Source organism: Spermophilus citellus, assembly GCF_964194105.1.
Source record: "Spermophilus citellus genome assembly, chromosome: 12".
Classification (NCBI taxonomy): Eukaryota; Metazoa; Chordata; class Mammalia; order Rodentia; family Sciuridae; genus Spermophilus; species Spermophilus citellus.
The window spans coordinates 6,818,071-6,842,284 of record NC_138198.1 but is presented as its reverse complement, the minus strand read 5'-3'; the positions used below and the strand labels follow the sequence as shown (position 1 = coordinate 6,842,284).

Genomic DNA, 24,214 nt, shown 5'->3' with positions numbered 1-24,214 from the left:
TCAAGGGAATCTAATATACAGTAGTAATAACGTTAGGGTACACATGGCTTTGGAAGAGATGTCAGTGTTCGCCAAACTTAAAAATGTTATATTATTACCAAAGGTCTCTCGGCTAATTATGGCAGTGAATCTTGTATTTTTGTTTGACTGTGATACCCCTAAAAATTGACAAATATGTTTAAAAAGTAGACACAGAACTTTACTGGAGGGCTGGGAGAAAAGAGACACATATTTAATTAAGGAATGATTCAGTGAAAGCCTGTTGAGGTGAAGGTAATCTTTACAAATTACCTTACAATTATCTAGCTCCACCCTTGCCCAACTTAAAAGTCTAAATGTTTTGAAATGTTACATACAACAAACCAGTGAAATAACTCTTCCTTCTTCTCATTAAACTCAACTAGCTGGAGCTCTTCTAAGACACATTTGTCTGTTAACTCAAGAGAATCCAAGGGTATAAGCTTACCAGGCCTGAGCTCCAAAACCATACCAGGCCAACTGGAGCATCTGGAAGCCCAAGCCAAGAAGGACAGTATTCTTATTCCCCAACAACCTCATCAAAATGCTAAGAAAGACCGTCTGCAAAGGAAAGGAGACAACCCTGAGAAACCATGAGAACACACAGAATTTGAACACAAGCTTTGTGAACCAAATGAAGCCCACTCACTGATTACCTGGGACCTCTAAGGAAGGGTACAATGCCTACCTGTGATCTCAGAGGCTGGGCAGTGCTATGCATCTCTTCAGGGGTGGAATTTCAGGGGCTCCAGGACTGATCTGGGCTTTCAGGCCTTGAGCCTCCTCCCTGAGTAGCTAGCTTGTCTACCTGGTGCTCTACTGGCACCACCCAAAAGGTCACCATAGCTCTTATCAGTTGCCATGATTGAGAGAAGGACTCGCCTTAGTCTCTTTGGACAAATGCCAACCACTTAACTACAGGTGTAGAGAAACCCCTGCTAAACATTTACAGAACATGTGGGATTCTGCTGGAAGTTAACAGTTTTATGAAGTTGGGACTGTTTTAAGTTTGATTTTAACAAATATGTCCTCAGTTATATAACTAGTTGGGATAGTCCAAAGGAGAGTAGGATAAAAGATAGCTGGGTTGATCAACAAGGGTCAATGTAAAAAACAAACCAAAATCATGATCAACTTGAAAAATTAACATAATTTATATTTGCTAATATAGAAAAACAGTTGTGCCTTGTCAATTTCAGTATTTGGCAGAAATAATCTCATAGTCTTCTTACTTGTCCTGGAAAGTGAATTACAGAAGAGCACTCTGCTTAGTCTGGAGGCCACTTGAAGGCAACAGCCTCTGGGCAGTCTCTTAAGATATACTGAATTCGGGACTGGGGTTGTGGCTCAGTGGTAGAGTGCTTGCCTAACATTGTAAGGCACTGGGTTTGATCCCAACACCACATAAACAAAAGCTAAATAAACAAAATAAAGGTATTGTGTCCATCTACAACTAAAAAAAAAAAAAAAAAAAAAAAAGATATAGTGAATGCACCTAAGCACAACAGTAGACCAAGGCAGAGAACGCATTCCCTGCCTCTTGTGATCCTGTATTTTAACAGATGGGAAAACACTGAATACTCCTTTAGTCACTGCATATATTCTAACTCAATGACTCTCATTTTTTTGTCCTAGGAATAGTAGAATTGGAAAAGTTATTGTTACTTATTTCTATTTACTTTTCACTATTAACACTGAAACATTTTTCTAGTTAATTTTGCAATATCTAAGAATTATATCATAGTTACTTACAATTTTCATTGTTTTAGAGGCAAATAAAAGAACTGACCCAGCAAGTTACAATTCTACTAAAATAGTATGAAGTTCCTTCTTAAGTCCTGAATTCAATACTCTTGTCAAAAAGGGAAAGTTTTGTGGGTCATGTTCCCATCAAATTTCTGGATTTGATGTTATACTCTAATTGTATAAGGTGTGTCACAGCAGGAGCACAGGGACTGAGGCAGCAATTCAGAGGCTCTCCCTATCCTTGTATATGTGTTTCCTGTGAATACTTTTTTTTTTTTAAAGCATGGGTGAAATTATACTCACCTGAGCTACGATAGACAGAATTCCTACCATAGCAATGAATGCTGCAATTTTAACAGATCCAAAGCCTATGACCTAAGGAAATGAAAGAAAATATCTAAGTAACAAAGATAAGTTCTTTTAAAACAACAGGATAAAATAGTTGAGGAAAGTTCATAAAAATCAATGGCAAATTAGATCAGTGCTGAAACCTGAACCTACTTAACCAGTATTTTATATATAAATCTAAGAAATCATTATAAGCAGGCACATCTTAAATTGTAAAATGTTATTTTGATAATATTTCTTACTATATAGTTACCTTGTTTCTATTTCCTCTCCACTTCCAACTTATAAATTGACAAATCTAGCAATAATATGCAACAGAAAAATTATGAAAGAAAATGGCTTGACTTTTGATATTGCAAATACAAATCTGCTCACCAATGGAGTCAGTGGCTATCAATTGTGGCTGCATATTAAAATCATGTGGGGGGAAAAGGGGAGGAAGTAGAGAGCAATGAGATGCTGGAGTCCACTGGAGACTGATGATACCAGACTCCAAAGTCTGGCCCTGAGACAGGTTGTTCTAAGAAGCTCCCATGGCACTTCTAATGAGTAAGCAGCAGAAGTGGGCTGGCAATGACTTCTAAGCACTCTAATCTTCACATTAGCTCTAACATGCCTAAAATTCTTAAGCTTTAAACACTAAAATTTGAAAAGGACATAATTATTAAAATTCTATAAAATTCAGAACAAGTATTTTAAAATAATTTTATATATTCTTCTCATATTATAAGTATCTTGCTCCCAATCTCACAACTATATAAAGGTATTGTGTCCATCTACAAAGTGCTAGGGCTAGAATTCCAAATCAGTGCTGTTGATAGTAACAATATTCTATTACCATCTAATTACATGCAATTAAAAAAAAATGGAACCTGAGAATTCAGCTTTATTTAGGGATTCTCAGCTTACATTTATAAATACAGAGTATTTTTAATAGTTTTATGGAGATAGGTGAATTGTATGCTATATAAACTATTATAAGTGAACAATTCAAAGATTTTAGTACATTCACAGAGTTGGGTAACAAATCACCAAGATTAATTTAAAAAGATTTCACCACTCCTGGAAAAATCACAGCACCCATCAGGAGATCCATTCCCCCAGACTACCTCTCCCCTAACCCGCTTCCTGTCTCTGGCATTTTATATAAACGGAATCATATAACACCAGGGTGTTTGCGACTGCTTCTTTCACTTAGTATAGTGCTTTCACGTTGTTGTAGGGCATATCAGTACTTCATTGCTTTTTATTGCTGAATGATATTCTATTATATGGATAGAACACATTTGCTAATTTGTTCACTCAGTTAATGGATATTTGCATTATTTCTATTTTTTGATTACCGTGAATAATGATCTGTTTACAAGTTCTGTGCTTTCATTACTCATGGATATATACCTAGGAGTAGATCTGCTGGGTCCTGTGGTAACTCTACATTGAGCATTGTGAAGAACTGCTAGATTCTTCCTCTTTTCACCATACTATTTTACATTTCCACCAGGATGTCTGAAGGTTCTGATTTTTCTACATCCCTTTCTTTTTTATTATAGCCATTCTAGTGTATGTGAAGTGAAACCTTGTTTTGATTTGCATTCCCTTGACAGCTAATAAAGTGCATCTTTTCACGTGTTAATGGGTCTTCTGTGTATCTTTCTTGGAGAAATAACATATTTTCAATTGGGTTGTCTTTTTATTAATGAAAGAATTCTATATATATTTTGGATACAAGATCCTTATCAAATGTAAGAAAATGGTGTTAATTACTCTTAAAAGCAAGCATAAACATAAAATAACATGGAATAATTCTGATTTGCTGTTATAATTGGTGATGGTTGTGGCAAAATGAACATAGTATAGGAAAAAGAGTTAGAAGATTAGAACTGTAGTTGTTTATTATCTATATGAAGAGATCTGATTCTTTTTTACTCTGTTCCTTGGGTTTTCCTATTTTACCTACATTTCTGTCTATATTAAGTGCACATTTAATTTACTTATAAATGAAAGCATAGTTTTCTATATTAAACACTATCTTGCCACTCTTCTCAGGAAAACCAGCAGATGAGATTTCATCAAACTTCACTTTGGGGGCTGGAGTTGTAGCTCAGCTTAAAAATGCTTGCCTAGCAAGCCCAATGCCCTGGGTTCAATGCCCAGCACCAAGGGAAATATTCATTTAAAAGTATCTACAAAAACTAGGAGAATTTATCTTAGAAGGACAGTTCTACCTTTCCTGTGAAATCAATAATAGGGCAGGACCAAATGAAAAGTAGGTCAGGTCTATGCAAGTCCAGAGACCAGAAGAACAGCTAGACAAGGAAGGGTAATGTTTGTTGTAATTATCTTAATCAGTCACCTATCTGGTTGAGGGTAAAATAGGTATATACTTCTAAAGAGAAAAATATCGGCAGAGAGAATAGATTCCATTTATTGCTTGTGAACCATCTTGAGGTCCAGAGCAGCAGCTGAGAAGCCAGCAATGAGGCTGGGTCAGCAAGATGGCTATAATCAGACCCAGGTGAAAGCTCATGGATACTGTCATGAATTTAAAACATTATGCTATATGGATGTATCTAACTTCTTAATTCATAACTGCTGAAATTTGGAAGCAAGCAAGGTATCCTTCAGTAGGTGAATGAATAAATTATGGAACACCCAATTGCTGAAATGAACTATGAAAGAATGAATAACAAGCCAAGAAAAGACATGAAGGATGCTTAAATGCATATTACTAAGTGAGAGAAGTCACTCTAAAAAGGCTATAAATGGTACAATTCCAACCCTATGACACTCTAGCAAAGGCAAAACTATGGAGATAGTTAAAGAGATCAGGAGTGTGGGTAAGGGGAGGGATGAATAGGCAGAGCATAAGGAATTTTAGGGCATGAAAATACTCTGACACTAAAATGCTGGAAACATGTCACTGTACTTTTGTATAAACCCACAGAATGTATGTACAACACCAAGAAGTGAAGCCTAATGTAAACTACAGACTCTGAGTGAGGCTAATGCGTTCATGTAGTTCATCAATTCTAACAAAAAGACCACTCTGGTGCCAGGATGTTGATAGTGGAAGAGGCTGTGTAACTAAAACTGCTCAATAAAAGACTTAAAAAATTACAGTAAATTCTATTTCTGCTAATCCTCTCTGTATAATTCTCAAAAGGATTTTTTCCAAAGTAGATATCTTGCTACATTTTATTTTATTATTATGTTTTGATACAGGATCTTGCTATGTTTATGTTGCCCAGGCTGGTCTCAAAGTTATGAGCTTAAGTGAGCCTCCTGCCTCAACTGAGTAGCTGGGATGACAGGCATGTGTCACCGCATCTGGCTTCTTTTTTTAAAAAAATTTATATATGACAGCAGAATGCATTACAATTCATATTGCACCTGGCTTTTTGCCGCCTTTTAAGTCATCATTGAATTAACTCTCTGTCAGCACTAATAACTAGAAGCAAGTTCACATTTTCTTCTCTATAGAGTTTTCCTAAATTATCCTTGGATAGATTCCAATCTTTGCTGTTACTCACGTTCAGATGCCACTAGACATCCATTACTTACCTGCCTGAGATAGAGAAAAAAACTTGAATACTGTCCAGCTTCGGGAAGATACGAAAGAAACACGGTGATGCAGATTAAGAAGACAGTAGAATCTTTCCCAACTTTCTTCAATGACTGGGAATAAGCAGAAAGCAACATAAAAAGCTAATAGATATAATGTCACCAACATTTGGAATATGGGTTCACTAAGCTGATCTATTAAGATGGATAATGAAAGTCCAATGCATTATAAAAGGAAGTCAGCCTTAATATGAAATCTATAACCAGCTCTCTGTGGAAGTTTTAAGTTCTTATTTTAGAAGTATGTATTTCCAGGATTGCAGCTTTTTAAAAAGCACTTGCTCACCTTTGTTAACACTGGTTCACACCCCTAACAGGTCCTAAATATCCTATAAACAGGCCCTGAAAATGTATTTCTATAGATTCACTGAAGAAAATCACTTTTATCTCTTGATTTATTTTTATTTTTAATATTTATTTTTTTAGGTGTAGATGGACACAACACAATGCCTTTATTTTTATGTGGTGCTGAGGATCGAACCTGGGTCCTGCCCGTGCTAGGTGAGCGCTCTACCACTGAGCCACAATCCCAGCCCCTTCTCTCTTGATTTATAATATAACTTCTTTAAGATCATATCCACTATAGGGTTTTCATTACACCTAAGTTCATTCTAGCCTTCAAAATATTGATTTCAATTTACCTGTAAACCTAGTAGACAAAAAAAAAAAATATGCTTCAGACCAGTAAGAGCCTTTTGAACATTACAACTTTGTTGAAAAATCCTTTTTATTTACACAGTAACTGAACAGAACCAAAAGGTGTACTGTTACTGAAGGAATGGAAAGTGCTGCTGCACAGCTAGGTTACCATCCTGTAACTTTTATATAATTAATAGCAAAAATAGCCAATGAGGGCTGGGGTTGTGGCCCAGTGGTAGAGTGCTTGCCTAGCACACGTGAGGCACTGGGTTTGATCCTCAGCACCACATAAAGATAAATAAATAAAGGTAATGTGTCCATCTACAACTAAAATATATGTATATATTTAAAACAATTAAAGAAAAAAAAAAACAGCCAATGTCTGTTGAGACTTTGCTTCACACCAGACACTAGTTCACTGATACATGTAAACTGTACAGTTCTCAACTCCCCTGAAAAGTAAGCCACAGTAGTTCCACTTTACAGAGAAGCCTCTGTGACAAACTTGATCGCCATATGACAATGGTGGGAAGCCTAATTGACGGGCTTCCGGGTCACTCCTGTTTCCTCTCACAAACTCCTTCTTTGTTTTCTGACATTCTGGCCCAAAAAGAACAGACAAGGTCAACCAGGTTATGCTCTGAGTGGGCATTTTAGAAAAAAACTTTGATGAAATACATTTCAATTTTATTTGTATTTTTCCTAAAAGGTAAACTTGGGGGACAAAAAAGCAAAAATCAAGTCTCTGGTTCTTTTTCCCCCCACATGTATTTCTTTCAAGAATAATTTCAAACTAGAAAGGGATTGGGGAAGAGATAAGATACTTTTCTCAGCATTTTTTCTGATTGTTAGTGAAGTATATCCTTTACCACCTCCCGACTCACCAAAAAAAAAAAAATTTTTTTTAACATAATTAATAGCAAAATCTAGGTTCACAGCCTCTGGTCATAGTGTATGTATATTAACAATTTAGAAAATAACTATTTTAGTCAGATCTCCTTTTTGAATTAAAGTGAACTCACTTCAGATGACCACCTTCACTTAATTTACTTAAAAAAAAAAAAAAGAATGAAAACAACGATGCAAAAAGAAACTTCTTTCATAAACTGTCATCAGAGATTAACTGGATTTTTACCTTTCTTCTCTTTTGTATGACATGCTTGGCTTAGGTACCAATTCTACATATTTTGTAATTTAAGATTTTTCTATTTTTACTGGAGAAAGCAATAGATCTATCTGCTGGGATCCTCGAGCCTGCATGCTTATTATTTTATTTGCTTGCCATAGACAGATATTTACAAAGTGAATATTTCAATTTACCGCAAAAGGGTCTGCTTGTTTCCAAGAAATCTGAGCTCCCCAGGAAACCGGTCTCATTTTCTCTGGCAAAGATTCTGGAACAGCCACCAAGATGAAACAGATGTCCAGAAGAGCCACCACTGTGGCCACTAGCACAACGAGGCTGTCTCCATAACTTGCAGAAAGGTACGCTCCAATGGCAGGGCTGCTGACCAGACTAGCCGCAAAAGTGGCTGAGACCTGTGGGAAAGTGCACTGTCACTTAGGGTGGCACAGGTGAACACCTGTAGAGAAAACATGTTCCTACCCAGAGTCCTGCCTGCTGCAGGAGCACACCTGTGAAAAAGCACTCTCTCACCCAGGGTCCCCCAGGTGCACCCCTGCACCAATCCTTTCTCCTGGCTTTAAACAAGAAAAAAGAATCTGTTGCATACAAATTTGAAGAATGAAAAAGAATTAAAGTAATTCTGTTTAATAATTTATTCACATTTATTTACTTGTGAATAAATTAGTTTGTTAACTAATTGGAGATATCCTAGAGAACTATGGGGAGTAAAAAATATCAGAAATTAAAATTGTAAAAACTTACCCCATAAATAAAACATTCACTCTGGTCTTTAACTGGAGAATGGAGATGCATGGAGAAGGGTATAAAAATAATCCCTGTAGAGCTGATGATAAAACCTACAAATTTCTCAGGAGGTGTGCCTGATTCATCTTTCAAAAACCTGGCACTATTTCACCATTTGGTGACCATTTTATTAGCACCCAGAGTGAAGAAAAACCCTGATATTCTTAGGAGAAAAAACTATAATAAAAAAAGAATGCAAAATGTGTTGAGAAGTTTTCTTTCTGATTAGAAGTGAACTGTGGATTTCATAACCCTATCAACTGTCCAATACAGACCACAGAGCCAGTCAATGGCATGTACAATCTGAAGCCACACTGAGTCTCCTCCCACTGTGCTCTACATTCCCATACTTTAGAACGCACTGTGAACACTCAGAAGCTTATTGGGCAGACTCCAAATTATAACCAAATTGAGTAGCAAAAACATATCTGTAAGGTATTTAAACTTCTAATAGATCTTAACAGAAATCATCACCCATGATTAGAATTATGATTCCTGGTAAGCCAATGATGTTCTTCTATCATCTTTCATCCCCCAGCTTAATTTAAAATTCAACATATCTGAAATTCTATCATAGCCAAAACACTATAGAAGCCAAAAGTCAAAGCAAAGTATTTCTGGAGACAGAAAGAAAAACAAAGGGAAAAAAAAGAAGGCAGGGAGAGGGGGTGGTGATGTTAATTCCAATTTGGGAATTAGGAATTCCTTTCTTCAGTGTTTAGTGAGTACCTACTATATATCAATCGAAAAAGATAACAAAGCTCCTGCTCTTTCCACTTAATTTGAGAAGATTAGGACCACCACTGTAAATTGCAGTGGCATGTGAACAATAATGAAAGCAATGCTTAACTCTCTTCAGGTTCTGTGGGAGCACTGGGGTAGAATCCTCAGGGTTAAGGGAGCATCACCGCAGTGTCCTGAGGTGCAGAGAGAGCAAATCTATGATGTCAAAAAACTAATGACCACCTTTTGCAATGTTTTGCCTTTTTTAAAATTTAAAGAAGCCTCCTTGTTTAGTTTTTTTATTGATGTTTTAAATCTAAATGCCTCTTCACATAACATTCAACAGGACTCTGGTGAATAAATCTAAAGAATGACTTCATCACAACAAACTCTCAGTGAGCATTAATTTACTCATTAACAGGACTATTCACTGCTGTGGCCTGGAAAAAAATTATCCTTTCTTGGTTTACTAGAGAAAGTTTAGTAATGAAGGTACATATACATTATATATTATCCTTCAATGGATTTCAAAATGCATTTTAGAATTGAACTCACACATCCTGAAAGTAAATTGCAATAAATTCACCTATCTCTGTAAGACAGGTAGGCTGCAAGGGGCAAATGTCAAGGTAGTCACTGGTCAAGGGATAAATCCAGCAGTCTACTTGCTGAATCATTGGAGCTGGCTGGGATACTTCAGCAGGGCCCTGACTCAGCTAGGATGTGCACCCATTGGCTTCTCTCAGTGCCCCATGAGTAGGCACTAATCTAAACTGCCATCTTAGGTGATGGCACCTTATGATGATGAGCTAAGCTAAGAAGGTAAGTCAGAGTCATTTCTGGTGACTATTTCAGAACTCACTCTCAAAAATCTTGAGAATTGCTGCTCAGCCCCATAGCTTTGTGAATAGTTTTCTGATGAAAGCAAGGGACAGAAATCTCATAAAATCACAGGGAAATGAGTATCTCTGCAGGCATTTCCCATGGTGCAGAAGAAAGCTATGTTACTGTGATGAACAAGCTCTTGGCACTCTGTACCATTCTGAGGGCCAACCCTACATGCCACCTTGAATATCCTGCCTTGTTTGAGGCCACACTGTCAGCTTTCTCCTCTGTCCTCACAACGCTCTGCAGATGCCCTTGTTTCAGGATAGGGCATGACAGACATGCATAGGAAGAATTCAAGAAGGAAGGAGAGCGAGCAAGTGGCAGTTGTGGGGAGGAGGGGCTGAATGAAAGAAAAGTTTTTGAACTACTGATATCTAAAGCTGACAAAGTAAAAATTGCTTTGTCTTGTGGAAGGGTGGACATTTGTCTACATGCCCATTCCTGATTCGTGAACTTATGCACTTAGTAACAGTGAAGGTATACTTAACTCTATTCCAGGAAGTGGGATTTAAAGAAATGAGTAATTACCTGCGTTTCTGACATTCATTCCCCTCTAACCTATTATTCTCCACAATCCAGCCAGATCATCATTATTCTTATTATTGTTTTGAACATTTTCATTTAGAGGAATTTGGAAGAAGGGTACTATGCACACTCACATGTATGTACCAACAGGTTCAGGCACGCAAAAGTGGCCCCCACATGTTCATGTGGTTCATCCACATGTGCTTATGCTCTTTTCCCCTGAACTACTTGAAAGTAATTTGCAGAGTTGTGACACTGACCCAAAATGCGTCAGCTGTCATCTTCTAATAGGTCTTTCTTCTCCTACATAACCACAATACCATTTATCATGTCTGAGAATATCAGAAAGATGGTCTAATAAACCAAATTATCAAAGTCCCCTATAACTTTTGTTATTTTTCAACAACTATTTGCTGCCTGAATGAATAGTTATTTTTCTACAGTACTATAAATCAAATGAGTGCCCAAGACACTCAACCAGCTACAGAGTAACGATAGATTAACTCGCTCAGGCTCTAACACCTCTGTAATTCCACTTCTGAGTTGTATTTTAAATCTTACTTCCCAGTGAATCTCTAATAGAATGTTAAATATCACTCCAATTTAAAAAAATTAAGTCACTATCTTACCCATCCATAAGCAGTACTTCGCTCGTGCTCCTGAGTGACATCAGCTACATAGGCAAATATCACAGAGAACGTGACTGAGAAGACTCCAGACACAGAAATCATCGCAAAATACCACCTATAAAAAGATTATTTTTATTACCCAGGAGAGGCATTTATGTATAGCTTTATACCAGCACCAAAGACATCATGTAAAGATTACAAACCAAGAAGTAAATACACATGTATAGGTAATGTATATTTAAAGGCAGAAAAATTATGATGAGGAGGAAGACACTGTTATTGCTCAAAGGGATACATTTGGTCTAAAAAAATGAAAAAACAAGAGAAAAAAAGAATAAAGGTACTGAGTAAAAGTTAACAGTTTTAGGTATATAGTTTCAAAGGTAGCCAACAGAATAAAAATCTTTCAAATTTTCTTGCTTTAATTAAGAAAAGGACATATATGACAAATGATTTTTAAAAATCTACATAAAAGGAAAAAGCATAACAAAAATATCAATGCAATTAAGACCAAAAATGTCTATTATATGCACAGATGCAAACCTAATTAAGCCGGGCGCAGTGGTACCCACCTGCAATCCCAGCGGCTTGAGAGTCTGAGACAGGAGAATTAAGAGTTCAAAGCCAGCCTCAGCAAAAGTGAGGAGCTAAGCAACTCAGGGAGATCCTGTCTCTAAATAAAATACAACATAGGGCTGGGGAAGTGGCTCAATGGTCGAGTCCCCTGTACTCCAAAAAGCAAACAATCAAAACAAAAAAAAACCCTAGTTAAAATATTAGCAAACAGAATCTTAGAAAAAAGTAGAGTTCATTCCAGGCAACAGGAATATTTCAATATTAGGAAACAGAGTAATATAATTAATCCTATTATAACTCATAAGGAGAAAAAGCAAATAATCTCCATTCATGCTAAAAATCCATTTGATAAACTTTCATAGCCAACCTTGATTTAACAAAAGAAAATCGCTGGATAAAATAGGAATGAGTAATTTTCAACACAAAAGCTAGCCTCGGATCTAAGGGTGAAACACTGCAACATTCCCTTCACACCTCTGAGGAACAGCCCACAATCATCACTTCAACCTTATTCATTAGTCAGCAAAATTAACAAAATCAGGGACCAGTATAATGACGGGGAGGAAAAAGATAAAAAATTATTTACAGATGACATTAATATACATAGAAAGTCAAGCAATTTTAAGAAAAAAGCCCATTCTGGAATAAAACAGAAAGGGCAAGATTTACAGGAATAAACCTTACCAACAAATGTACAGATCTTAAGAATTTTAAGCTAGCAAAAGACAAAAACAAACAAAAAAACAAAGCCCAAACTAATTGGCAAAGCACAATATGTTCTTGGACATGAAGATTCAGTATCAGTAGTAGATTATAAAATTTTATCACTTGGTAGAAAATAAAAATAATTATTGGAACCCAACAAATTTACTTGTTTTTATTTCTTTGGTGCTAGAGATTGAACTCAGGGTGCTCTACCACTGAGCTACATCCTCAGCCCTTTTTTTATATTTTAGTCAGGATCTTGCTAAGTTGCTAGGATTACAGGTGTGTATCACCACTCCTGGCCCATTTGTTACTAGAATGTAACAAATGTTGACATGAAATGCCTGTCAAAAATCAAATAAAAGTATTTTTACACAAGGCAACAAACAAACCCTATGAATCTATTAACTGCATTAAAACCAAAACAAGTCTGAGGATGTAGCTCAGTGGTGGAGTATTCATCCCAAAATTCTCTGATTCTCAGCACCATATCAAAATACCAACAAACAAAACACTCCACCGAAAGAAATTTTCCAGATTTAAGTGTTGTATTTCCATAGAAAGGGCATCTCAGCAGCATGAATAGTGCCCAAAATACCACGCTCTGGCCTCCAGAGGATGTATAAATTCCCACTCCTCTATGGTAAATAAAGAGAGTTTGGCTACCTGCTAGATTTATTGCACTTAAGGGGAAAAACTGAACTCAAATTTAAATTCATATTATGATTTAGAATGGACTATCAGTCCTACCATAATACAGAAAAAGGTAACTCCTATCTATTATAATACAAACTATGCTCAGGTGTGCCCCAAAGCCATGAGCTGACAAAAACAGTATATTTGCAATATCCATGAGCCACAGTGGTGATGCAAGGGGGTTGTTAGCTACTCCCAAGATGGCACTCCTATAAGTGACACCATGGCAATAATATCTGCCTTTTATTTCTATTTATTTACCTGAGTAATTTATCTGAGAGTTAATTCTGTGAACCTTTTCCTTTCTCATTTATAAAATGGGCATGGATGTCCATAGCCCAAACTGGCTTTTGGCAGTACCAAAGAGAACAAATGAAAGCACAGGTACAAATGCTTTGCAATGGTTTTGAAGTTACCTACAAAAGTTAAGTACAGGGGCTGGGGTTGTGGCTCAGTGGTAGAGCTCTTGCCTATAACATGTGAGGCACTGAGTTCGATCCTCAGCACCACATATAAAAAAATAAATTAAATAAAGGTCCACTGACAACTAAAAAATAAAAATAAAAAGTTAAGTACAGGTTGAGTATGCCTTTCAGAAATGCTTGAGACCAGATAGATTTTTTTTTTTTCTTTTGGAATATCTACATAAACACCATGAAATATCTTGGGGGTGAGACCAAGTCTAAACAGGAAATTCATCCATGTTTCATACATACTTTATACACATAGCCTGAAGGTAATTTTATGTAATATTTTTGACATGAAACCAACTTTGTGTACACAAACCACCAGAATGGTCGTGTCAGTGGTTGAAAATCTTTGGAGTGTGGAGCATTGAGAATTTCAAATTTTTGGATTAGGACTGCTTAACTTCAATTATTCTCACATGACTCAAAACATACTGGTACAATAGTTAAGAGCTAAGCCACTCACCACGGGCTGATCCTCATCAGTGGGATAGGGAAGCAGGTGAAGAACACAGTGCCAAGGAGAAAAGGCTTCCTCCCCCACACGTCGGACAGAGCGCCTATGAGGGGCGCACTCAGGAAAGAGAGCAGGCCCTGGGGAAGAAACAGAAGCAAAGATTAGATTTGGGATGTGATCCCCCAATTATCTGTAATTCTTATTTTCTAGATGCATTAGTTCCCCAAACAGAATAATTTGAAACATTAAATACAAATTAATTTTTTTAAAAAATTCAAATTCACATCCTAAACATGCTATTAGAAATGGAAAAAAGGAGTTAAAAAGCTTGCTTTCTAGAAGAAATTAAGAAAAAGATGATGTGAAACATATATCCATGGTTGGGTCTTAAGATTAAAATGCACTGAGCATATGGGAAGAAGCCAGAAACTTAATTCACCTTAATAAATACATAAGGCACACTGCTTCTGTGCTCGGCTCAGGATTAAGCAGTGCGATGAAGATACCAACGAACACATGCCTATACCTCAAAGGGCTTTACAGGGATAAAATGAGTGTATATACCTTAAATATCCAAAAGAAAAGTGGATTCTTTGCCATTTAAAAGTAAAGATTCTCCCTGACTAGTGATTTCAGGAGGAAGGAACAACTCAATTTTTTCAGAGCTGAGGCTAAGGGAAAGTGAGTTTGAGACAAATAACATACATAGAAGCAAAGAAACTCACATCTTCCACTTGCCCATTATTTACCAGTCACTGCTAGCCACTTTTCATATCAACACTACAGATAAGGGAACGGGAGAGAGTCAGTGATGGAAAAGGGCAGAAAAATGTTGGTAATTAATGAAACAGGTGATGACACAGGCATTCATTATATTATTATATTATTTATAATATAATAATAATAATAAAATAATATATTATTTCTTACTTTTACACATTTAAATTTTCATAAAATATGTTTAAAAAATTTCTCTGGCCAGGCATGGTGGCACACACCTGTAATTCCAGTGACTCAGGTGAGGCAGGAGGATCACAAGTTCAAAGCCAGCCCCAGCAAATTACTGAGGCCCTACGAAACTTAGTGTGAACCTATCTCAAACATTTAAAAAAATCTGGGATGTGGATCATTGGTTATGCATCACTGGGTTCAATCCCCAGTACAAAAGAAAAAAAACCCAAAACCCTTTGTGCTGAGGGCCATTGCCAAGTAGGAATGACGCATCGGAAATTTCCTTGCCAGCGTACCCCATGTTAAATGGACTTGCCTTGGAAATTCGCTGTGACATTGCACGTGTGTTTGAGAAAGGTGACCCTGCTCAAGGACGAGGGTGGATCCAGGTTTAGGGTGTATCCTGCAGGTTTTAGGAAGTATCCCGCTCCTTGGGTTTAGGGCGTTCCCGGTTTAAGACAATTTGGGTTTAGGCAGTTCCAGGTTTAAGGTTATTGCTGCTGGGAATAGGGCGTATCCTGCTGCCTGAGTTCCCTGTTGAGTTCTCGTGGAATTGAAAAGTATTTTGGGACGTGAATTGCGCAGCAGAACTTGGATTTCCCCAGAACGTGTGTGTATTGCGCGGCAGAACTTGGATTTCCCCAGAACGTGTGTAGAGGCCTGTGTGAGTTCGGGAATAAAGAATTGCTGTTTTAATCTACAAGGTGTGTGGTGGCTCGTGATTCTGTGCCCAGCCAAGACTGCGGCACCTTTGCATAACATATAAATAGGACTCACCAAAATCTGACCACTGACATAATATCCTATGCTTTGGCTACACACAATGTTTGTGGTTTTCTGAATGTACCATGTTCCTTTGTGCATAGGCTCCCAATATGCCTGCTTATCCTTCCCACACTTGGACCAGTAAGCTGCCAGTCATTCTTCCTGACCAGGAACAAGAAGCACCTCTTCCTCTAGCTAGTCTCTCAGCTAATGAAGCAGTATTCATTACATCATGGGGATAGGGTAAAGGGAAGGGGCATAATAAACAAATCTCCCCACATAATATATTGTCATTTCAAAACTTCATTGCAATTCTACTTTTTGCCTATCTTTTCTACTGTATTAAAAACAGAGTAGTATCAGAATGAGGAGGCTCCTTTTCATCTCTGTACCCTGAGGTCTATACTAGAACCCAGTTGGTGAACTGAACAGAACTTTTAAGAGTAAATCAACTCACAGAAGTTTCCAAGATCACATAGCTGGGAAGAAAAAGGAACAGATTCCAAACTCTCTTTGGCCACCAGTTAACCCTACACGAATTGTCCAGGAGAGCAGACGTGGGTAAAATAAAGTAAATAGAGGTGAGAGGAGAACTCAATGGAAAGTGCAGCTGAAGAGAAAAGCTTTTTTGGCTCCTATGAAATGTAAACTTTACCCATGGCCCAGGAAATGAATCTTGACTCTTGAGCCACGATAGACTTCAAGGGCATTTGATGTGGTCTCCTATCAAGAGTAATACAAGATTAAATATATTTCCTTTAAGAGCTAAAAGATGGCAGAAGAAGGGCTCAAATTTAGGACTTGTGATAATTAGCTTCATGTATTTTAGAAAACATTTTATGTTGCTTCAAAATCTCACAAGTAACAGTGAAGACCTGAGAAAATGAAAAGAAATTTAAGAGGGGAAGGCAGTAGAAAAGAATAAACACAAACACCATCAAAACAGTAACAAAAACTTCTGAAGTACAAAGAACCCAGGAAAAGTTTCTGGACAATTTTGATTTCAGATTTCACACATTGCTAACATTGGGAATTTACATCGTGTGTGTGTGTGTGTGTGTGTGTGTGTGTGTTGCGGTGCTTGAGCCCTGCACATTCTCTACCATTGAGCCATGTGCCCAGCCCCATGTATGCCATTTTTAAATAACAGATATGAGAAGGCCGAGTATTAAAATTATATTTAAAATAATGTAGTTTGATAGAAAAAATTATTGCCTCCTAGATTATGTATTTAAATTTCATTTTAATACCTACTTTAAATATTACTGAAATCAAATCCTCAATGACAATAACAGATACTAAAGGTATCTTCTGTTTCATTAAGATGCTGTAACAATTTAATAGAACACTTGCTTCTTCGGAAAACATATTTCCTAAAAATCAAAGATTTTCTGCTGTCAGTTAATTTCTTTACTACCCAAACTGGCCTTAAATCCCATCTGGCTACATTACTAGAGCTGTAGATTGAGCAGGATATTTTGTACTTTGATGGGTAAGTACTTCATAAATACTGAAGCTGCAGAGTACAATTTGCAGGTAAGAACAAAATGCTTAAAAATTAAAACCAGACTGACATGAAAGCCCTAGTCTTCATGTGAAATATAGTCAGTTCTCATTATTCACAATGGTAATGGTTATGTTTTATAAAGTCACCACAAACCCTGTATTAGTGCACGTGGAACCACAGCTCCCAGGGGAAACAAGGACAGTATGTGGCCTTGATCAACCTGATAGAAACACGCACATCAAGCAGCTCAACACTTTTCCCTGCTCTGAGTGCATCTGCAAATGACCATGAAAGCACTATGAGCACTGATTTTGGGGTCAATACTTACTGTACTCATATCATACAACCATAACCCAACAAGTATAGGCCCTAATTTTACAAAGCAGCAACTAAAGCTCATTAAATTAAATGAAATTACCCAAAACATTTTTAAAGTTTATAAAGAATGGCAAATAAAACTCACCAAAAGCAAACATACACAAATTTTAAATTAGCAGTCATCATAGAAATTCAATCACACATTTTCTTAACATACAACTGGCAGAATATTTGATAATATATATAGTTTGGGTCAGTAGCCTTAAAACTAAAAATAGTATTTTGTGTCCCTTAAAAAATTATAATTAACTTTATAACTAAGTTTGAGAGAATCATGGTACTTCTGAAAATTAAAGTATAAAGTCATATATTTCTGAAGATTTAAATTTTTCCATAAAAACTGTTAACACTTTTGGGCAAAACTGGAATTTCCTTTAATAAGTCAAGAGGAACTTGCAACAAGTAATCACTGGTAACCCCATATTATATTCATTCTTATTTTTCTTATTGTACTGAGGACTGAACTTAGGACCTTATGAATGCTATTCAACAACTCTACCACCCAATTACATTCCCAGTCCTTATACAATAGTTTAATAACAATGATTTTTAAATCTCTTCTATTCCTTAAAACTAAATCAAAGAAAAATCTCACATCAATGGAACTGCTATTCTTTTTCATATAACTGACAAATACAGATCTTTTAGTGCAAAAACAATTTTTAAAACAGGCTCATCATTATGTCGTAGGACCTGAGACTTTGCACATAGTATAGAGCTTCCTTCCCAGAGTGCCTATCAATCAGTTTAATAGGGAAAAAAAGCAAGCCACATAATGTGAAGTTAATTCAATTACATGAGGACCAGGAAAGGAGATCTGTAAAACATGGGGAGCTATGTGCTGCAGAATCCAAGGGAAGCAATATAGGCAAGAGAGGCTGGGGATTCTGAGAGATGGAGGAGGGAAGGCAAGAAAAGCAGGGAGGAGTCTCCAGGAGAAAGCAGAAAAAAATAAAAGAAAAAGGAAAGTCAAAAGGCTTTCCTGAATCTTAGAAATAAGCCACTGCTTCAAACTTCTCATTACAAGAAAGCTTAGCAGGTCTTAAAGCAGCAATAATAACTGCCAGCACTCACACACACCACACTGATCTACACATTTCACAAGAATCCACCTCTCTGTGAGGTGGGCGCTACCACAGTTAGTAAGTAGCCCATAGGCCCAGGGTTCCCAGCTGCAGAAGTGGGATTCAGCTCATGTATCTGTGTAGCTCCACAGCTTGAGCTCTAACCTCTAGGCCCATGATTCAGACCAATCATTAAACTAATTTAATATTAAGAGTACAATCTAATATAAAAGATCACAATATAATATATGAAGTCACCTGTCTCAAATAGGCTATTTTTTTTTATTTTTACTTTTCATTTTATTTTATTTTATTTTTTATTGGTTGTTCAAAACATTACAAAGCTCTTGACATACCATATTTCATACATTAGATTCAAGTGACCCAGCTATTGCCCTTCTCGGACTATTCCCTGAAAACCTTAAAAGAGCGTACTACAGGGATACTGCCACATCGATGTTCATAGCAGCACAATTCACAATTGCTAGACTGTGGAACCAACCCAGATGCCCTTCAATAGATGAATGGATAAAAAAAATGTGGCATTTATACACCATGGAGTATTACGCAGTACTAAAAAATGACAAAATTATGGAATCTGCAGGGAAATGGATGGCACTAGAGCAGATTGTGCTTAGTGAAGCTAGCCAATCCCTAAAAAACAAATACCAAATGTCTTCTTTGATATAATGAGAGCAACTAAGAACAGAGCAGGGAGGAAGAGCAGGAAGAAAAGATTAACATTAAACAGAGGCATGAGGTGGGAGGGAAAGGGAGAGAAAAGGGAAATTGCATGGAAATGGAGGGAGACCCTCATTGTTATACAAAATTACATATAAGAGGTTGTGAGGGGAATGGGAAAATAAACAAGGAGAGAAATGAATTACAGTAGATGGGGTAGAGAGAGAAGATGGGAGGGGAGGGGGGATAGTAGAGGATAGGAAAGGTAGCAGAATACAACAGTTACTAATAGGGCATTATGTAAAAATGTGGATGTGTAACCGATGTGATTCTGCAATCTGTATTTGGGGTCAAATAGGCTATTTTAATGGTTTTTAAAAGATGACAAAAGGACAATCTTTATTTCAGTTCCAAGTATTTTTTTTTTTTGGTGTGTGTGTATGTGCGCACGTGCGCACTTGTATAGGTGTACTTATGAAAAGCATTCTGTGCCTAGAATTAATAACTTGAAAGATGTCCTTTTTTTCCCCTGAGATTTCTTAACATTATCAGACAATAGTTTCTGTGCACTTTTTGCTAAACTACTATGCTAAGCACTACTTGATTTAAAATGCAGGGGACACTTCATAGCAATTCCTAGGACTACAGAAAACCATTAAATTCCCTGGAAAAGTGTCCTGGTAGAGGAACAGAAGGTCATGTGGCTGTATTCTTTTTTTTTTTTTTTTTTTTTAAAGAGAGAGTGAGAGGAGAGAGAGAGAGAGAGAGAGAGAGAGAGAGAATTTTTAATATTTATTTTTTAGTTCTCGGCGGACACAACATCTTTGTTGGTATGTGGTGCTGAGGATCGAACCCGGGCCGCACGCATGCCAGGCGAGCGCGCTACCGCTTGAGCCACATCCCCAGCCCAATGTGGCTGTATTCTTGATAAAAATCAAATTGAACAGTGAAGTCTACAACAGGAAGAAGATATCAGTCTCAGTGAGTTGTGAGGACCCCTCAGAGCGAACCCTCAAGCTGGCTCCCGGGGTCTTCCCTGGCAGCAATGTGAAATCTAAGTGTGTCAGTCAGCTTCTCACCATTGTAACCAAAAATTTGACAAGAACAACTTGAAGGAAGGTTATTTTGGCTCGTGATTTCAGAGGTTCTCAATCCATGGTTGGTCAATTCCACTGCTCTGGACTGGAGGTGAGGCAGAACATCATGGCAGAACATGGTAGCCAGGAAGTAGAGATTGAGAGCCAGAAGCCAGGGAAAGATATGTCATTCCCAAAGGCATGCTTCCAGTGACCCAGCCATACTCCACCTGCCTACAGTAATCACCCACTAATCCAAATTATACATCCATCAAATGGATTAGTCTACTGATCAGGAGGCTCTCATAATCTTCACACCCACCTGGAAGTGGATTAATCTTGCTTCTTTGATGTCTTGAATCTCTAGATGCTTTAAATTGGTTTGAGTCATTGATGAAGATATCAAATTTTGTATAAAAAATAACACCTACTAACAAAAGGGCTCTTATTAATAACTTTAAAGTTTCAGGAGGGTTTAAAGTAGACATTGGGCAACTGGACCAGCTATTTCAATGAAGAAAATAGTTACAGATAATGCTCATGTTGACCATAACTTTGGTGATGGTTAGTTTTATGTGTCAGTTTAGTGAGGCTATAGAATCCAGTTATTTAACCAAACCCCAGTCTAGGTGTTGGTGTTGACAACATCTGTAATTAGTTGGCTCTAAGGAAAAAGAATCACTCTCAGTAATGTAGGCATGCCTCATGCAAACAGGTGAAGGCTACAGCAGTAACACATGAAGCTGCCAACCTGCTAGATGCCTTTCCGATTTCAGCCTTGCCAGCCCCCACAGCCAACCATTAAATAATTCTCATTACAATAGAATGCGCGCGCGCGCGCGCGCAGGGGCGCGCACACACACACACACACACACACACACACACACTCTATTGGTTTTGTTTCTCTGGAGAACCCTGACTGATACAACTTTTCTTTGCTAGTCAGACAACAACTTCTGTCATATGTTTAAATTTCATAAAAAGAAAAACTGCTGTGGGCTGGGGCTATAACTCAGTGGTAGAATGTGTGAGACCTTGGGTTTGATCCCCAGCACCAAGAAAATATAAAATAAAAAAGAAAAGAAAAGAAAGGAAGGGAGGAAGGAAGGAAGGAAGACTGCTCTAGTCAGGCATGGTGGAACATGCCTGAAATCCCAGCAACATGGGAGGCTGAGGCAGGAAGATTCTAAGTTTGAGGTCAGCCTAGGTTAAACCTTGCATCAAAACTAAAAAAAAAAAAAAAAAAAGACTGGGAATGTAGCTCAGTGGTAGAATACTCCCATGTTAAATCCCCAGTGCTACCAAATCAAAACAAAACAAAGAAAAAGGTGGGCACAGTGGCACATGCCTATAATCCCAGGAGCTCCAGTGGCTGAGGGAAGAGGATTGCCAGTTCAAAGCCAGTCTTGGCAAAATTGAGATGCTAAGCAACTCAGTGAGATCCTGTCTCTAAATAAAATACAAAATAGGGCTGGGGACGTGGCTCAGAAAATGACTGGAAAGTCTGGGAATCTGAGAAGTGGAATCAGTCTGAGAATTTTTTTTTCTTTATAACTGTTAAGGTGAACAGGTACTAAATTAAAAATTGATTAAATAATGAGGAAATACTTATAAAGTAGTGATTAAAGAACTGCACAGTTTCCATTGGAAAAATAAAGCATTTGAATGATACTTCACAAAAGTTAAGCGCAAAACACATGTAAAAATATACAGTTTCATTTGTAATCAGAGAAATAAAAGTAAAATTGATCGTCTAGTTGGGAATGGTGGCACATGACTGCAATACTAGATACTCAGGAGGCCAAGGCAGAAGGATCCAAGTTCAAAGCCAGGTTGGTCAATTTAATAAGATCCTGTCCTAGAATAAAAAAAAAAAAAAAAAAAAGGGTTTGGGGATGTAACTCAGTGGTAAAGTGCTCCAGGGTTCAATCCCCAGTACTACCAAAATAGTAATAATAAAATATAATTTTCAAGCCACTGAACAGATAAATATCTGAAAAACAACACCTTCATGAGTGTATGATGAGACAGACATTACACAACACTGGTGGGATTGTGAGATGGCACAATTGCTCTAGAAGATATGTAAGATCCTACAAAAATACCCAACCTAGTTACACCTTTACAACTCTAATTTTAAGAATCAACACAAGATTCAAGGTAAGATTTTTAAAAATTTTAGTATAAAATTATCTTCAATAATTTGAAAACCATCAAGAAAGGAAATGGTAAATATATTATGGTATAATGGAATAGAATATAATCATCACAAATAACACAGGCAAGTCCTTGCTTTGTAAGGCAGTATGTGACTGTCAAATGACAGTACAAAATGATCTTGATTATTCAATGACTGATACAAATTTTTGTAAAAATACTAAAAAATTCTCTGTCTTCACTAATAACTATTTCTAATGATTTACAAAAAAATAGTCAAATGTTTATTTAGTATACTAATTTATACAATTTCAAAATCATTGAGAATTAAAGAGTTTTACTTCTTTGTAAGAAAAAAATTAATAATAGAATTCTAGGAAGATGGTAGAGTAGAAAGTACATGGAATCTGTTTTCCCACCTAGGAGCAACTAACTTTGGTAGAATCTGAGTGATAATAATTACTTTAGAATTCTGCAGTATACTGCAGACTTACAATTTCCAGGAAAATATAATTAACTTCTATCAATTTCAGCTCTTGGCACTGCAGCCCATTTTCTACCCCAGCCCCACAGCAGGAAGCTAGGCAGTGTTTCTAGAATAATCTGCATACAACGTGTGGAGGCCAGCATTCTCCCCAAAGTACTAGAGATCTATGATCTTATCACTGACTGCTGCCTTCCATAGCAGAAATGTAGGCAAAGAGGCCTTGTTACTGCCCCTCCTACTGTAGCTAAAGTATCTTCTGGGGGACTTATAGGTCCAATGCCCTTTTTTCTCTTTCTCTTTATTTCTCTTGTTTTCTCCTTCTTGAAGGCAGATATTAAAGATTAGGATATTTGAAAGCAACTGCACATACACTAGTAAGTATAAGTAACCATATATCCAGCGGAAGTCACAGACTAAGAATATACCTAAGTCTATATCTCAGGCTGATCCCTGGCCCACAGTTTAAAAAAAAAAAGAAGAAAGTAAAAAGAAAAACAAAACCCCCAGCAAACCCTGGAGAATCTGATCACCAGAAGAAAACAAAACCAGAACCTGTACCTGAAAAAGATCCAATAGCAGATCCAAGGACTTTAAAGTAACTAGCTTAAAGATGCTAAAGGAACTAAAGGAAGATGTGTGGGGGGAAAATCAATAAAATGATATAAGAAGTAAATGGAAATATCATGACTAGACAGAAAACCTAAAAAAGAAATCAAACAAAAACTCTGGAGCTGAAAGATACACTAACTAAATTAAAAAAAATATATATATGTAGTGGTAGATGGAAAGTGTGCTTTTATTTCTTTCATTTTTATGTGGTGCTGAGGATCTTACCCAGTGCCTCACACATGCTAGGCAAGTGATCTGCCACTAAGCCCCAGCCCCAGCCCCCAATAACTGAAAATTTAGAGTCACTTAAAGGATTCAAAGGCAAATTTGAGCAGGCAGAATACAAAAACTTGAAAAAATCAACAATGGAAATTAGCTTGAAGAACAGAAAGACAACTATAGAAAAGTGAACAGATCCTAAAGGATCCTGGGATACCATCAAGCAGTCTAAAATATGCATAGTGGGAGTCTAAGAAGAAGAAAAAGAAAGGGGAAGAGAGACAATCTGAAGAAATAATGCCTGAAAACTTCAAGTTTTTTTTTATTACCTGTTTTTATTAGTACATTATAG

At 37.1% G+C, this 24,214-nt stretch overlaps 1 protein-coding gene across 3 annotated transcripts in view; it reads right to left on the bottom strand.

The window, feature by feature from the left end:
- MFSD14B (major facilitator superfamily domain containing 14B) overlaps window positions 1-24,214 on the bottom strand; it is a 65,278-nt gene that overhangs the window by 5,589 nt on the left and 35,475 nt on the right. For all 3 annotated transcript variants that reach the window (XM_081263542.1, XM_081263541.1, XM_081263543.1), the window contains 6 exons: window positions 13,978-14,105; window positions 11,068-11,182; window positions 7,693-7,911; window positions 5,674-5,787; window positions 2,068-2,139; window positions 467-579 (listed from right to left, as the gene is read on the bottom strand). In XM_081263542.1, the coding sequence (XP_081119668.1) occupies window positions 467-579; window positions 2,068-2,139; window positions 5,674-5,787; window positions 7,693-7,911; window positions 11,068-11,182; window positions 13,978-14,105 (761 nt within the window). The remainder of the gene's footprint in view (window positions 1-466; window positions 580-2,067; window positions 2,140-5,673; window positions 5,788-7,692; window positions 7,912-11,067; window positions 11,183-13,977; window positions 14,106-24,214) is intronic.